General features: G+C 42.6%; 1 protein-coding gene across 2 annotated transcripts in view; it reads left to right on the plus strand.

The window, feature by feature from the left end:
* gabrb2a (gamma-aminobutyric acid type A receptor subunit beta2a) overlaps window positions 1-11602 on the plus strand; it is a 28203-nt gene extending 16601 nt beyond the window's left edge. The window contains exons 5-10 of one of the 2 annotated variants that reach the window (XM_070913127.1): window positions 3024-3106; window positions 6866-7003; window positions 7303-7455; window positions 9247-9491; window positions 9958-10098; window positions 11246-11602. In XM_070913127.1, coding sequence (XP_070769228.1) covers window positions 3024-3106; window positions 6866-7003; window positions 7303-7455; window positions 9247-9491; window positions 9958-10098; window positions 11246-11602 — 1117 coding nt within the window. The remainder of the gene's footprint in view (window positions 1-3023; window positions 3107-6865; window positions 7004-7302; window positions 7456-9246; window positions 9492-9957; window positions 10099-11245) is intronic. The other variant, XM_070913128.1, reaches the window with a different exon arrangement.
* Window positions 11603-15573: the final 3971 nt, after the last annotated feature.

Here is a 15573-nt window from a genome sequence, read left to right on the forward strand (position 1 = left end):
AAAAAACCCAAAACAGCCTTTTTTTAGAGCTCCATGTCCTATTAGCTCCGACGCAGAGCAAATGTAGCGTGTTTGAATCTGCGTGATCTGTTAGAGCGTGGCCTCTCCTCCGGCAGGTTGGGATGAGGGAGAGAGAGAGAGGACCGGCCCTGATGTTGATGAAGAGCAAACAAGCCTGTGCTTCATGATCACTGCTGCTGCTGCTGCTGCTGCTGCTGCTGCTGCTGCTGCAGAGCTCCACGGCAGACTCGGACTGCAGCGGAGATGACGAGGAGGAGGAGGAGGAGAGGCGAAGACGGGGAGGGAATCCTGCAGAGAAATCCTCATCCGTCTCCCCTCCTCCCTCATTATTAGCTGTTTATTAATTGTTAGCGTGGGTATTGGACATGCTAGCTAGGCCAGAGGATGCAGAAGCAGCTCTTGATCAGTGATGCCGAGTCTCAGACAAAAAAGCTTCGAGACTTCTGCTGATGATGTAGGTGGGCTATAAATAGGCTGTTATTTTTACCCCTGCCATTTTGGCCTCGTTTCCGCTTTTCCCCTGCGCTTCCTCTGCCACCGTGATGATTTAGTGGTGCTGATGGTGAGTGATGAGTGACTGGCTGGTGAGAACAACATCCCAGTAAGTTGTGGCCATAAAAGGGGTAAACTAGGACAGAAATAAGACTCCTGTGTTAATCCCCCAGTGCACCATGGCCCTGCTAACTGGCTCTTATATAAGAGCCCAGAGAGCAAGAAAAGGGAGGCAGAGAGAGAGAGAGAGAGCCTGAGTGTGTGAGAGAGAAAGACTGTGTCTCTACATCTCAGAAAATGAAATCCTAAACTTGCCAGGCTGGGCCCAGGGGAGCTGCAAGTCTTATGTAGAAGGATTTCAAATAAACTTTGGCTCTTAATTATTAAAGACAAAGCACTCTTCAAGATAAGTTTGCAGTTACGATGAAGTTAAGAGAGGAGAGATATTGTGATTTACTGCTACATTTAATTCTTATTTGCAAGGCAGGGAAGAATTATAAAATGTGTACAACAGGAACACTTCATCACAAAAAAATCTCTATCTCAGCCAGTAGGGTTGAGATATGACGATATACCAACAGACAATATAAATGTGTCTGCTGTCAGAGATTTTGTCATACTTTTTATATCATGGTAGCTATACCTTTAATATCATTGCCATTGTGTGTGTTGGTGAAAATCAATTAGCGGGACTGATTTATGGCAATATTGGATGTTATATATGATTTTAGCAACAATTTGATGAAGTATTTTATTTAGCAAAAAAAATCTGATTGTTTTATTGCTAAAAAGACTCAATTTTTTTTTAGAAAATTGACTATATCATGATATACAGTATATATATTGCATTATAAAATACATATATTGTCATAAAGTGTTTTATTCTATTCTTTCTAGTCTTAAAAGTCAAATTTTCCTAAAACAAGCGACAGATTATTTTAAATTGTTCCCATTATAAGCCTTGTTTCAAGAATGCAGTATCTTCATACAAGACAGAATAAGGCAGGTTACCATAATAAAGAAAGAAATCTTTAAAGTTGATTTGTATTAGAAACATGTTAAATTCATCTCACAACGCTGGCAGATTTCTTTCATTTGAATTAAGAAAATGAGACTTTTAGGACTCAAAAATGACAGAAATGACCTGGTAAAATTAAATTCATTTGGTTCACAGATCATTTTCATTGTCAACTATGAATGAATGGACCACTAAAGCAATGCATTGATTAACTGATAGTAACCAGCTATGACAAGAGAAACCCAAGGTCACAACACTTCATACTGGGAATTTTCCCACAGGCTGCTATTATTATTAATGGTCGCATGATGCTATCATGTTTTATATCAATCAGTGTGTGTGTGTGTGTGTGTGTGTGTGTGTGTGTGGGTTTGTCTTATGAGTCTAGGATGCTAGATTTAGTCCCTGTAGTTAAATTGTGTGTCCAGTCTCTCTCAGACAGCCTCGGGGGTTTGGCAGGGCTGGGTGCCAGCCCGTCTCAGCTCCGGCCAACTTGTCGTGTGTAACAGGAAGTACGTCTCTCTGAGTGAACCTGTCGGACGCGACTGGCTCGCACTCGGCCGCTCTTTATTACAGGATTGTGTGACCAGTGTTTGAACCCTTTTCTCCTTTTATTTACTTATTGGACGAAAATAAAACCAGCGCTGTGTCTCAGTTCCATACTACATACAGTACTAACTGTATTTGTATGTGCTAATTTTAATAGTATACTGTAAAGAGCTATAAAATGCTGCAAACTAAGCTAATGCTAACGTGAGGTCACAGTCCTTAGAGATCCCTGTCTGTGGACCTGATGGAGGAAAAAAATGTTTCGCTTGGTAAATAAATCGCCACAAAAATGAATTCAACCAACCTTTATTTATACACAGAGGCCCAATGAGAGCAGTTTATTCTCGTTGTTGCTGGCGCCTCGTGTACACAGGACAATCAAAGCAATCAAATCAAGCAAAAATCCAACATTTAGACAAACTATTTATTACTTCAATAGTAATAAATAGAGAGGAGGAAAGACTTTTTTTCATAGCTTTGTAGGCCAGCAGCAGGAGCTGGGACCCAGTGGAGAGCACAGAAGAGAGGGGTTATAACATACAAGTGTGGAAATGTTGAAGAAAAGCATTGTGAGCTAGTTGCAGGGATCAGCAGGAGGTTTCTTTTGAGACCCTCAAAACAGGAATGCATATAAAAAGAGCAGAGAGCAAAACCGCATTTTATTTACTTATATTTTTTCAGCTCGTTCTTTGACAAAACTTCTGCGAAGACGACTTTCTCAGATTTGACAAACAGCATTTGATTTTTAGTTCATCTTGATTCACCTATTGACATATATGACATTTTACATTTGAACCTGTTGTTTTTCAGAGGAATGGTTTTCCTCAGTTTGTCATCATCCTGCTTTGACATCGTACTCTGTAGTGAAGGTCAAATGAAATGAACCTGCCTTTCGGCTGACTCTTTGATGAATCCTGTATTTTCCGTCCCACTCTGTGTGTAGGATCACCACAACTGCAGCCTGCATGATGGACCTGCGTCGCTACCCTCTGGATGAGCAAAACTGCACCCTGGAGATCGAAAGCTGTAAGTACCGTCGTCCCTGACAACCAGCTCTCACGCCCACACAAAGACGTAGAATCAAACAGATCCCACGTACACATGCAGCTCTGAAATCTGGTTTAAGTCTGCCTGCCCAAGTGGCAAGGTAGAGGGAAGGTTGATAAGACTGCATGTAAAATGCTGAGAAAGGCTGATGAGATATCAAGAGATACGCATCAAGTAGAGGAACATCACTAATGGCTCACTGACTGATAACATCCAGCCTAATTAATTCAGCTGCAACTGCAGTGGCTTCCCAAGGCGTGGAGGAGCCTGATTAGGTCCAGTGTTTCAGGGATGTGCTGATAGTGGATGTTAGTTGCAGCTTCCTTCCGAAAACTGCCTGCATGTTTGTACAGTACAAAGAGCTCATTTCACATGGAGTTTGTAATTGTACGTGATCCGGCGTTCTCAAGCCGAGGGAGGGAGGGAGCGTGGAGGAACATGAGAGGGAAAGACGAGGTCCTCTGCGTGTTTTATCTGGGTCCCCGGAGAAAAGGATTATGGGGCTGGGATGTGGTGTAGGGCTCAGTCTTCCCGGGTTTGATCACACCATTGCCAGCAGCGTTAAGCAGCACAAAAACAGCGCGGGTCAGAGCCGCCTTTCGCTGCTCCTCTTCCCATTATGCTCGCCATCTCTCTCCTCATCACTCTCTCTTTCCGTTTCTCATCTCCTTTCTTTGCACAGTCTCATCCTCTTCTTTTTTTTCTCTCCCAGCCTTTTTATCTCTCTCTCCATCACTCATACTCTCTTTTTTTTGTCCTCCTCCTCCTCCTCTCTCAGGCAGCCCAACACAACACACACACACACTCCCTCCTTCACACACACACACACACACACACACACACACACACAGCTCCAGTTTTGATCACCAGGCAGTATCTGCTCTCATATGGATTAACTGGCAATGGTTTTAACGTTGGAATCGCTTCATGCCAGAGCATGCTATTTTATTCAGACTAATGAGCCCAGAGAACTCTCACTTCCCTTGATAAACTTGATGCATTTTTAACAGACACAAGTCTTAAAACCCCAGATCCCCCGATACATCAGCAGCTCACTACTGTGGCTCAGGCCACTGGTCTCTCATGCGGGGCTGCACTGAGCAATAATTGATTTTACCCCTCCAGCAGTAAAGATTTATTGTATTGCATACATAAACATGCAAATACACACCCACATACGTGCACACATCTTAGAGCTTGAACTGCATTGTCTCTCTCCTCACGTCATCCTTGTGGGACTCACATGACAGCCCAGGATGAGTACAGTGATGTAATACGTTGACATCTTTCTGAAAACGTGCAGAGACAACGGTCCAGAACTGATGGAGCTACAAACTGACTGACTGGTTATATACAGGCCATAAAAGGGAGCACCCTTTTACGGTGCTCCTCAAGCCCACACCTCCCTCTCCCAAACTCCTCTACACCCTCCTGATCCCCGCCCGTCATGGCTGATCAGAACTGAACTGAGCTGCACATCAAAACAACAGCATGGTGGACTCAGCCCTAATTGGGGTGATGCGGGGTTGCACGAGGCTGGGATGATGATGATAATGCAGACGTGGAGGGAGAGCTTACTGTATCTGCTGGTGTACAATTTCAGCATCAACCACATTATGCTCCACAGCTGCGCCAGGGGTGTGATGTGTTCAGTTTCTGTGTTTTTTTCACCGAGGCAAGAAATGCAACCATTAAAGGAGAAGGCCGGTGATAATCTATGCTTTATATTTACTATTTCCAACAAATTACATAAAAAGACCAAAACCAACAATTGCTTATTCCTCTGTGGCTGAGTGACATGTTCCTTCATTACAATAAACATGGGCACAGTAGTTTATCTCGATCCCACATACACAGTCCTGCTGATGCAAAAACTCACAAATTGTGTATTAATCCGCAGCTGAAAATAGACCCCAACAAATACACAATTTACTCCTGTTTGAGTAACGTTTGCTAAAAGCTATGATGCCCAGCTGTTTTAGGAAATTATTTATCCTTTTTAAAAATGAAAGCTATGTACTTGTCACTCGTTGTTAAAGATTTACACCTTCATTAGGAACAAGTGGACTCGGAGCTGAGAGCCACAGCAAGTCAGAAAGTATTGAGAGATGGAATAACACTTTGTTGGTTTTGTTCTTTTCATGGGATTTGTTGGAAATATAAAATAACGTCAACCTTAACTGATGCAAGATGTACATTCCCGGACCAACATCAGAGATAGAAGACCTGCTTGGCCTTTTTCTCAGCAGACATTTTGTCATAATTTGTAAAACACAGGTGTAAACAGTAAAAGGAATGATGGCTGTTTTTCTTCAGTTTCAGTGTCCTGGTATTCAGGTTCATATAGAACAAAGCCGTTGTTGGTATTATTAGTAACACCTGTGCTTGTGTGACAAGTCAAAATGTCTGCTGTGAAAAAGGCCTATGGGCGAAGTTAGCTGCCTGTCCAACCAATAACAACCCAACACAAGCACCATGACTAACTTCACCTTGAATGTCAGCGCCACGGCAACAAAGAAATATGTGTTCATTTAAAAAAAAATCAAAACCTTAGCGTTTAATTATTCATCACATTTGAATAGATCACTGCCTCTATTTTGAGTGCGAGGCAGACAAAGTGGAACTAGAGATGGCGGCTCCCTGTTTGCCTGTGACGCTGCTCATGTCAGAGACAGTCTGCAACACTGACTGCAACTGCAATGGTTTCCATCCATGTGAAACAAACACGTCAAGCTCCAAATCCCTGCTGCTCGCAGTGTTGTGTAGCTTTAAAATAGCACGTGTTTGACCCAATATGAGCATGCTTCAAAATGGAGCGTTGCAACTGCAGAATGTTTTGCTCCCAACATGCATTAGAGTTGTTTCTTTTTTCTCAGCTATAAACACACACAGTAGATCCCCATATGTGTGCAGTTATGTAGAAATTATAACTGCTTTACACTAAAAGCTTCTGGGAGGTTTCAAAGCTTTTTTACTTTGAAGTGACTCACCATATTTCACTTTTCAAATTGTAATGCCGACACAAATGCTGAAAAAGTATAGATTTTGTTTGCATTGAAAGTTTGCTGTTTGGTGCAAGCAAGTGATGTTTCCGGAGCTTCCAGCAAGCACATAAACACACCACCAATAAAGCATTTTAAAGATTACCTGCTTGCTACTGCATTATCATGCATTTAAAATTGATCTCTGACAAAAAAAAAAAAGTTAGCTAAATGTTTACTGTGATGGAGTACAAATCTGAAGCAGGTGTCAAGTCACTGTAAGTTGATTTTCATAGTGTAATGAAATAAATGTAAACCAATGGCTACCTGGAAGACGGAAAATCAATCTTAAAGGGTGTGTACGCTTGAGAACAGGGATTCCCAACTTAGCACTTTAAAACAAAGCAAAGTCAACTTGCAACACCTCTTTAAAGTTTACAGAGTTCTTCTTTACTTCATTCTGTGAAATTCTTCTCTTCTCAGATTGTACTTAATTTGAATCATTTTTAAAACGATCCTATTTCACCATAAAAAAGCTACAACAAACATCCCAAAAAATAAACTTAATTTAACGTAGCTAATATGTTTTTTTCCTCTTATCCAAACTTCTTGGGTTAGTTGTTGTTAGTTGGGTTACTGCTGAAAACACACAAAAACACTGACATTTAACAATTGATAATTTTACTGCACTACACTATGATGTATTATAGACCACTAATGGCTGATGATGATTTGTGATTGGGTTTCTCCTCTGCAGACGGCTACACCACAGATGATATTGAGTTTTACTGGCGAGGTGGAGACGGCGCAGTGTCCGGGGTCGACAGAATAGAGCTGCCACAGTTCTCTATTGTCGACTATAAACTCATCTCCAAGAACGTGGTCTTCTCTACAGGTACACAACTCCGCAGTCCACTTTGTCTTTGGTCATTTGGATTTGTAGCAGCAGGTTTTCACGAGCACTGGCTGCTATGTTGAGCTGAAAACAAACAGGTTATTAGGAAAGGGGACATTTACTATAAATAAAAAACATTCCATTTTATTTCTAACGTTAAAATCCACACTCACGTCTGTAAAACTATTGGAGACCAACACGGCAGGCTCCCTAGTGTCAAGGAAAATATAGCTTTTTGTGAACGTCATTGAGGAAAATCTATTTCTATCCCACTTCCTCTCTCCCTGTGCCTCCTTCAGGTTCCTACCCCCGCCTGTCCCTCAGCTTCAAACTGAAGAGGAACATTGGTTACTTCATCCTGCAGACATACATGCCTTCCATCCTGATTACCATCCTCTCCTGGGTCTCCTTCTGGATCAACTACGACGCCTCGGCTGCCAGAGTGGCCCTGGGTAGGATCGCCTCGCCACCGCTGAGCAGTGACCCTGGGAAATAACCCAAAACTAAATGATAACAGACCATAAAAAGAGCCATTTAACATGCACTGAGACTTTCTTCGGATCTATACATATTGTGTCCGTCATGATCTCTGTGTTGACTCTTTATTTTCCCAGCATTTCCTTTTTTTTCTCATTAGCTCTAAGCATGTGAGTGATAGCAGTGTGTGATAGGCTGCCTGGCTAAATGTCTGTTGTTCAGAGATGACTATATGCATGACTCATGCAGAGCGAGAAGCACTGCAGCTCGACCTTGAAGCGTGCTGTCTTTCTCTCTGCCTGTCTGTCTATCGGAGCCTCTCATTGGTCGGAGATCCCAGCTTATCTGAGCCAGATCACGGCTAAATTACAGCTGAATGAAAGGTGGCGACATTTGCCGAAATGCACCGTACGCATTCGAGTTAATGTTTTTTACGCCAATGTCAAGCTGCCACTGATACTGAAGTGAAAGCTCCCTTTAGTGTTAAACTTGGGTATGACAGGTCAGAGCAGCAGAGGAAATGGCTTTGAGCTTTATGTGTGTCGTTCTTGTCACACACCATTTGTTTTCTGGAGTGGGACACATGCGGGTTGGAGCCCCAGATCATAGGGTAACGTGATTTAAAGATCTGCCTCCTCCCAGCGTCCTGAGAACGTGCAGCGAGCGAGCGCAGCCAATGAGAGAGATGAGGCTCCACGCTGCAGTGACACTGCTGGCTGCTGGGTTATTTATAATACGTGTGAATCTGACCAAATGCAGATTGTGCATGCAGATGACTAATGTATCAAACACAATGTGTGTATGTCAAAAAAACAGGTGAATCGTGCTGTGACTAATAGCAGATGTTTACAGTGGCGACGCTGTGCTTTTTATATAGCCTACAGTTTGTTCCGTGTCCATTTGGATGCGTGATTGGATAAAAACCTTACTCACGTGAAACACACACATGCACAGTTTCAGTCTCAGGAGGTTTCGAGGGATCTTTTTATCCATATGAGTTCACATTCTTTCAGGTCTGTCTGTTTGCTATAAATAAATACTACATAATGATAAACATGAATGCTTATGTTCACAGGCACATACTTATATCCTTTGAAGATGAGCACCTGATCCCAGTTATGTTGATGTACGGCAGATTCCAGTGTGGCGAAACACCCTTGTTCACTCATTCACCACTCCCTTTATAATAGACAATCAATTGCTTACTGAATAATAGCAGTACATTTACATTTAGGACATTTACACTCATCGATATTGCATTGTGGGATTGTTGGCAGAAAGCAGCCTACATGCCAGGGACACAGCTTTTTTTTGCACTACAAAGTGCATAGATTTATACACACTTGGAATTCGGACCCTCAAACAAAATGGTGAACAGTAAATACAGTGCACAATATTGTAAATAGGGAGTGATTTTGGACACATACTGAGAGTCCACAGCCATGCTAGCAGCTCTGTGACAAATGTCAACCTGCTGGTAGTGCTAGAGGAAAAGTCCAAAGTCAGTAGGATTCATTCTTTTTGGACCATGAATGTGTGTACATTTTAATCCATCCATCTACATTACAATCCATCTAATAGTTGTTGACGTATTTCAGTCTGAACCAAAGTGGTGGACCGACACATCCACATCCCCAACGCCATGCTGCTTGCATGGCTGAATATAACCTAACAAACTTGTTTTTTTTACAGCACAGATGATGGTAAAAATGTCTTACATCTAAAGACTTCACTTTCTTTCTAAACGTGTGACCTATGGTATCCAGGGATCACCACGGTGCTGACCATGACCACCATCAACACCCACTTGCGAGAGACGCTCCCAAAGATCCCCTACGTGAAGGCTATTGACATGTACCTGATGGGCTGCTTTGTGTTTGTCTTCCTGGCCCTGCTGGAGTACGCCTTCGTCAACTACATCTTCTTCGGCCAGGGCCCCCAGCGGCAGAAGAAGGCGGCTGAGAAAGCAGCCACGGCCAATAACGAGAAGCTGAGACCCGACCCCAACAAGGTACATGCGCAGGCAGACTTTCTCTCGAGGTATCTGTGCTGTCGGTTAATGTGTGTGTTTGTTTCTGTGGGAGCAAAATGACTTCTTCTCCTCTCAAGGTCAATGTGATGCTGTGATCAATGCTTGATGTCCTTTACCAGCACTCTTTACTCCTGCTCTAGCTCTCCGTTTCTCACTGGTTTAGCCTTGTGTATCAACTTTATTACTCAGACTAGGATCTGAAAGAGTGAATGCAGAAGCAATGATTGGCTTATACTTTATCTCCATATTTCTGTGTCTCTCAAAAGGGCAAGGCGCCTTGGAGAAATCACTGGCTGTGGTGCCAAAGCCTTCCCTTTTAAATTTCATTCAGCTGCTAAAGTTAGCAGGAACAACAGCAACATAAAACAGTAAAACACCCTTTCCTTCTGAGTGTGGCAAGCTACGATTTCCCCTAAGTAACAGTGCTGATTTTGTATGCTTGCAGTGGCTGGTGGGAAATGTAGTTCAGAGAGATGATGCTCTGTATGCCAGAATGAAACAGAGGGAAATTGACGCATATGACTCGATGTGGGATCCCATCTTTGTGGACGATGCCGCATTAGGACTAGGCGAGCAAAGAAATAAGGTACTGGAGGTTTTGAAAGTCAAAACTAACAATGTCATCAATCTGAATCAATCCAGATCAGAGGAAAATGCTGTAGTTTTTGTGCATTTCTTTGATTTCTATAGATTTTTAAGGCAACTTTGATCATCACTCCCACCATTGTGTTTTTTCCCTCTCTTGGTTTGCTCTTCATGCATTTTCCTGACAAACATGGCTTAGCAGTTTGATTTCTGCAGGCATTAATTTAACCTTAACTTGGGCTGTACTCTTAAATTGACGGGAAATGACAAATATGTCAAGAGAGAAGAAAACATCAGTAGCTTCTCTTGATATAATATTATTTAGATACAAATACTGTACAATCTCAAAGGCAATTGATAACTCTCTTAAAACTAAGTGAAACAATTGAAAAAGAAAAAAATGGATCGTCAGATAAGAGAAAGAGATCATTTGCAGTTTGATGAATAATGCCAACTAAGTGGCTTCGCTTCAAAGTGAGTTACACAAAAACAACAAAATACAACAAGCTCCATTTACAGCGGGACAGGATTGGATTATAGGGACGTTTTTTCCTCAGAAGTCAGGCTATGGATGAAGAAATGTTGATCCGAATTCACTTCCCACAACGTCTTTCCTGACCTGCCCCGAACCTTTTTAGCCTCTCCTCCATCTTTGCAAAGTCCTTACTATTTCTCTCAACCTTCTCCTGTCACATTTTTTTCCTTTTGCTTTCTCTTCTTTTTTTTATTCAGTTTGTCTTGTGAATCGACAGAATTTTAATCACACTCTGGTTGAAATTCTGAGATGACAATGAAGATTTCTCCATGAGAATTAGTTTGTGGAGTGCGTTGCGCTCTTCCAGGAATGTTATCTCATATTCTTGTGGTTGTATTATCACTTAGATATTGATTGACAGATGATCAATAATTTTTCTAGTGCTTTTAAAGTTGCTTAGAATTTTTCTTCACTGTAAGTAACACAATTTTTGACTCATTTGCATTACCCATTCTAGCACCTCATCAGTATTTTTTACACAGTGAATTACTTAATGATCATTGTAGCTGTGCTTGTTTTGAATAATCATTTTACTAGACTTAGTTTGATTTTAAAAGATTTCCCTTTGGCAGTAACTTCTCATGGCTCCACCTGTTCTTACACCCTCACACAGATGACTCCCGACGACAACATCCTGTTCAGCACCCTGGAGATGAAGAATGAGATGGGTGGTGCCGGGGATCTGTCCCGGGGCCTGGGAGCACCCGGAGACCCCCGCAACACCATGCTGGCCTATGATAGCTCGACGCTGCAGTACCGCAGGGCAGCCATGGCTCGCCAGAACTATGGCCATAGCGCCTTGGAGCGCCACGCCCAGAAGAAGTCGCGCCTACGGAGACGGGCCTCCCAGCTCAAGGTGAACATCCCAGACCTGTCCGACGTGAACTCTATCGACAAGTGGTCCAGGATGATCTTCCCCACCGTCTTCTCTTTCTTCAACGTTGTCTACTGGCTCTACTACGTCCATTAAACCCGGCGGCGTCCGGTGGCCAGCTTGTGGCGGGCACGCAAAGAATGGGGAGGGAGGGAGGGGAGGGGGGGGGGGTGGGTTAGGAAAGATGAGAATCAAGAGAGAGAGATGGTGTGAGAGAGAGAGAGAGAGAGAGAGAGAGAGAGAGGGAATGAGAGATAAACAGTGCACCAACTTTTTTAGCTGGTTCATTTTAGAAAAAGTGAGGAGAATGCAAAGACTTTTGGATGGACTGCAGCAGCACCCAACACTTCAGTCAGCAGTGACTCTTTTAGGATTTGGGAAACACCTTAAAACGACTGACAAACACCTAAAAAAGAAGAGCGAGTTTTAAAAAGACAGAAATGGTGCCTGTTCCAGAATTTCAATATATCACTAATATTTGTCATTCGTAGCTTACTCTCTGTGGATCAAATATTTATGCTTGTGTTTGCATATACTTTAAGGATTTGTTTTGTTTAGTATCTATTTACTTCGTAGCCGAGCTGTCTGCATCCAGGAAAGCTTTATAAATGATTTTAAAGGAGTCATCCTTGATAGTCTATTTTCCTATAATTACTGTATATCAAAAACATCCTTTAAAAGCATGCTTATGTTTGATTTCATTTGCATCTCAGTCACGATGATGATGGAGCGCAAAGCATTTTAGTTTTACTAGTTGAGGTTAGTCTGTCAGTTACCATTTTGCAGCTTTGGCTTAGCATAGCCCACCTGGGCGGACGGTTTGAGCATCGCTGGATGACAACATGTGGACAGCAGGGGGCGCTCTTTTCTCTGGACATCCCTGTGGGGCTTTAATGGTGCCAATGCTGAACAGAAAAACGCTTCTTCAGTTGTTGATGGTCTCATATTATCCGGTGAAAGAGTGGGACTGTTGGACACTGACGCTTTGGCCAAGTTTATGTTTTGCTTTTTGCTGTGCTGACAGAATCAAGTCCATTTCACCACGTGTTATTTTTCTAAAGAGAACATTTGACTCCTCCGTACTTTCTGCCATCGTGTGAGGAGCTCCAGAGGCGGAGAATGGCTTTAACACGACTTAAGCTGGTGTAAGAACTTTGCTGATAGATGAGCGGAGTTTCATTGCAACCAGAGTTGCTGCATAAATATGGCAATCCACAATCATCATTATCAGTAGAATTGAATGATAGAAGTATGATGCGTTTCATTGTGATTAGGTTTCTGTTTTGAAAAAACTGTAGATAAACATAAATCATATTTAAAGAAAAAGAGATGATTCATTTTTATAAATCAATACTCACATTATTGTGTAAATATTATGGATTTATTCTATTTAAATGGGTCTCTGTTGTTGTTTTTGCAGTTGAATTACAGATCAAATGTTCCATTCAGTCAAAAAAAGAAAAAGAGCAATTTAACTGAGGAAAAAGAAAAACACAGTTCACAACTTTGCTGACTCTACTTTTGGGACTTTTCTCTCTTTTCTTTCTTTTTAATGGACTCTAAAAGCATCTACTTGCTGAAACTAAAGCACTTCCAGACACCAGTGACTTTTGGGTCAATGTTTTGTTCTCCAGAAATGACTAAACAAGGACCCCACTATCCAGGCATTGAAGTCAGGCATATTTTGTACAAAGTTTCTGTAAATTCCAATTGTAATATTTCATAATGACTGTAAATATCTTGTGTAATGATTGTCAGCAATTATGAAGATGTATCTAAATTCAATTAAAACTCAATTCAGTCTATCACTTCAATAACAGAGTACACGGGTGGCGGTTTTATGTGTCCTGCATGAATGTGCGGCTGTTGATGATTACTGAGTGTCGGGCTCACGGCTGAACGAGTGTCTGAATGAGCGAGTGAACAAGTAAAGCCGACACGGGGAGTGAGTAGGCAAGCGAGAGAAGCAAATGTAGGGGTGAATAGAGCGATGTGAGGGCTGCAGCTGGGGACTATTGGCTGCATAATGGATGGAGAGGCAGAGGAGTCGGAGCGAGAGGCCGCCGTGGTGGTCTGGGCTGAGATGGGCTCGGCTGGGGTCTGAGCAGGGCCGAGCGCCAGCCCCGGCCTCAGGGGACATTAACGCAGAGAGCCATAGATATAGAGGCACTCTGTGGACTCAACGATGGCCCGCTGGCTGCAGGGGCCAGAGCGCCTGCTACAAAAAAAAGAGAAAGAAAATAAAGGGCAAGAAAGAGAGCCATCCATCCGTCCATGCCTCGACCTCTCCCTGCATCCTCCCCTCACTCAACAAACCCACTGCACTGCACTGCACTTTCTCCCTGACCTGACCACTGTTACAACCCTTAAAAGGATGCTATTGAATATTTGATGGTGCAAAAACACTGAATATTTAATATTTAAAAATGTGGAGGATGTTTTAACTGAGGAAATATCTGATGAACATTATGAATTAGGGATAAGGATATAAGCAGGAAATGAGGATTTTGAGTTTGTTATATGGTTCAGCTTCAGACACAAAGAGAACCTTAAACATACAGTAGTGGGCTTTTCTCACTGTGCTCAGGAAGATGGAGGACAAATTAATATGTAACACACACAGAGAGAGAGAGAGAGAGAGAGAGAGAGACTGCTCGTGTTTGAGGATTTTATAGCTGGAGTTGAGATAACAGAAGAGACCAAACCATGCTCTGAATAGGACTGCACGTGGCCTGTGTGTGTGTGTGTGTGTGTGTGTGTGTGTGTGTGTGTGTGTGTGTGTGCACGTGCGCGTGAGTGTGTGTCTGATGCTTCTGGGAGTACAAACTCTAAGTGCAAAACTACCTAAAAAGGCAAAGTGGTGTAAAAAGTGATGTAAAGCGACATGTAACCTTGTTCCAGGTTCCTCCATGCATCGGTAAAAATCAGCTCTACATTACTGTTCCCTCTCAGTATAACAGATGTATTATCTCACTACATTAGACAGATGGTTTGTGCTAAATTGGCCCTCTCTCTTTTTTCCTCTTTTCAAAAAGGGCATTAGTGTTGACATGTAAGAGAGGGGGGAAAAGGCAGATGCTTTCTACTTTGTAGTGTTTCCATGTCACTGGAGTAATTAGGAATGCACAGACCTCCGCTCTGTGGAGTTGTGCGTGCGTGTGTGTGTTTTGTTTCCAAGAGTATTTTTTGTTTCTCTTTCACTGTGTTCGTGTGTGTGTGCGTGTGAGTGTGTGTGTGTGTGTGTGTGTTTGTGTGCATTGTGGACTCACAGCTGCTCCACTGTGCAGTCGGCGTGCCAGCCAAGCCAAACCCAGCCAGAGCGGGTGAGAGGGTGAGTCTGGCATTCTCGTGTCACGCCACTCCCCTGCTGTACCCGTATCGGATGGAAAAACACACCGAGCTACCGTGGAGAGATGAACCTGCCTGGGTCAGCTGCTCAAGGACAAAACAGGGAATCATTTAAATTATTTGACTGATAGAAAATCACCTGCAAGGTCGAGCGTGGCATGCTTAAAAAAAGACAATAAAGGTCCCTCTATCCATCCAATAACGCCTCTACATGCTGTGTCTCAAATACTAACCAGGCACATATAGTTTCAGTACTATGGCTGATACTGTGTCTGAAATTTAAATTCAAGCACAATGAATGAGGGACCCAATGAAAATCTGGCCTGTTTAAACAGGTTCTGCAGCCTGCTCTGGAAAAGACAACATATGTCAACATGAGGAAGTGGAAGGCATCCTACATGCATGCCATCTGTGCAAGAAGCTGCTTTGTTGTAGTCCGTCATACTTAAGCGTCTCACACACATACATGTGAACAGATTAATTCACTTTATTCAACTCTGGACAATCAACACAATCAAACTTTCAGCTCTCAACACGCAAATCTGGAAATCGTATAAAGCCTCTGCTCCATCGGCAAGAAGTCTCTCAAGCCCACCTTTCAGGCTTCTGTAGATGGCCTTTGACTTCTCAGTGGATGAGGGGAATCAGATCATTTCTTCACACGCACCAATAAAGAATCATGCTAATTACTATCTTCAGTTTTATTAAGAACAACAAAG

This window comes from Enoplosus armatus, chromosome 10 (assembly GCF_043641665.1).
Source record: "Enoplosus armatus isolate fEnoArm2 chromosome 10, fEnoArm2.hap1, whole genome shotgun sequence".
NCBI classification, from domain to species: domain Eukaryota; kingdom Metazoa; phylum Chordata; class Actinopteri; order Centrarchiformes; family Enoplosidae; genus Enoplosus; species Enoplosus armatus.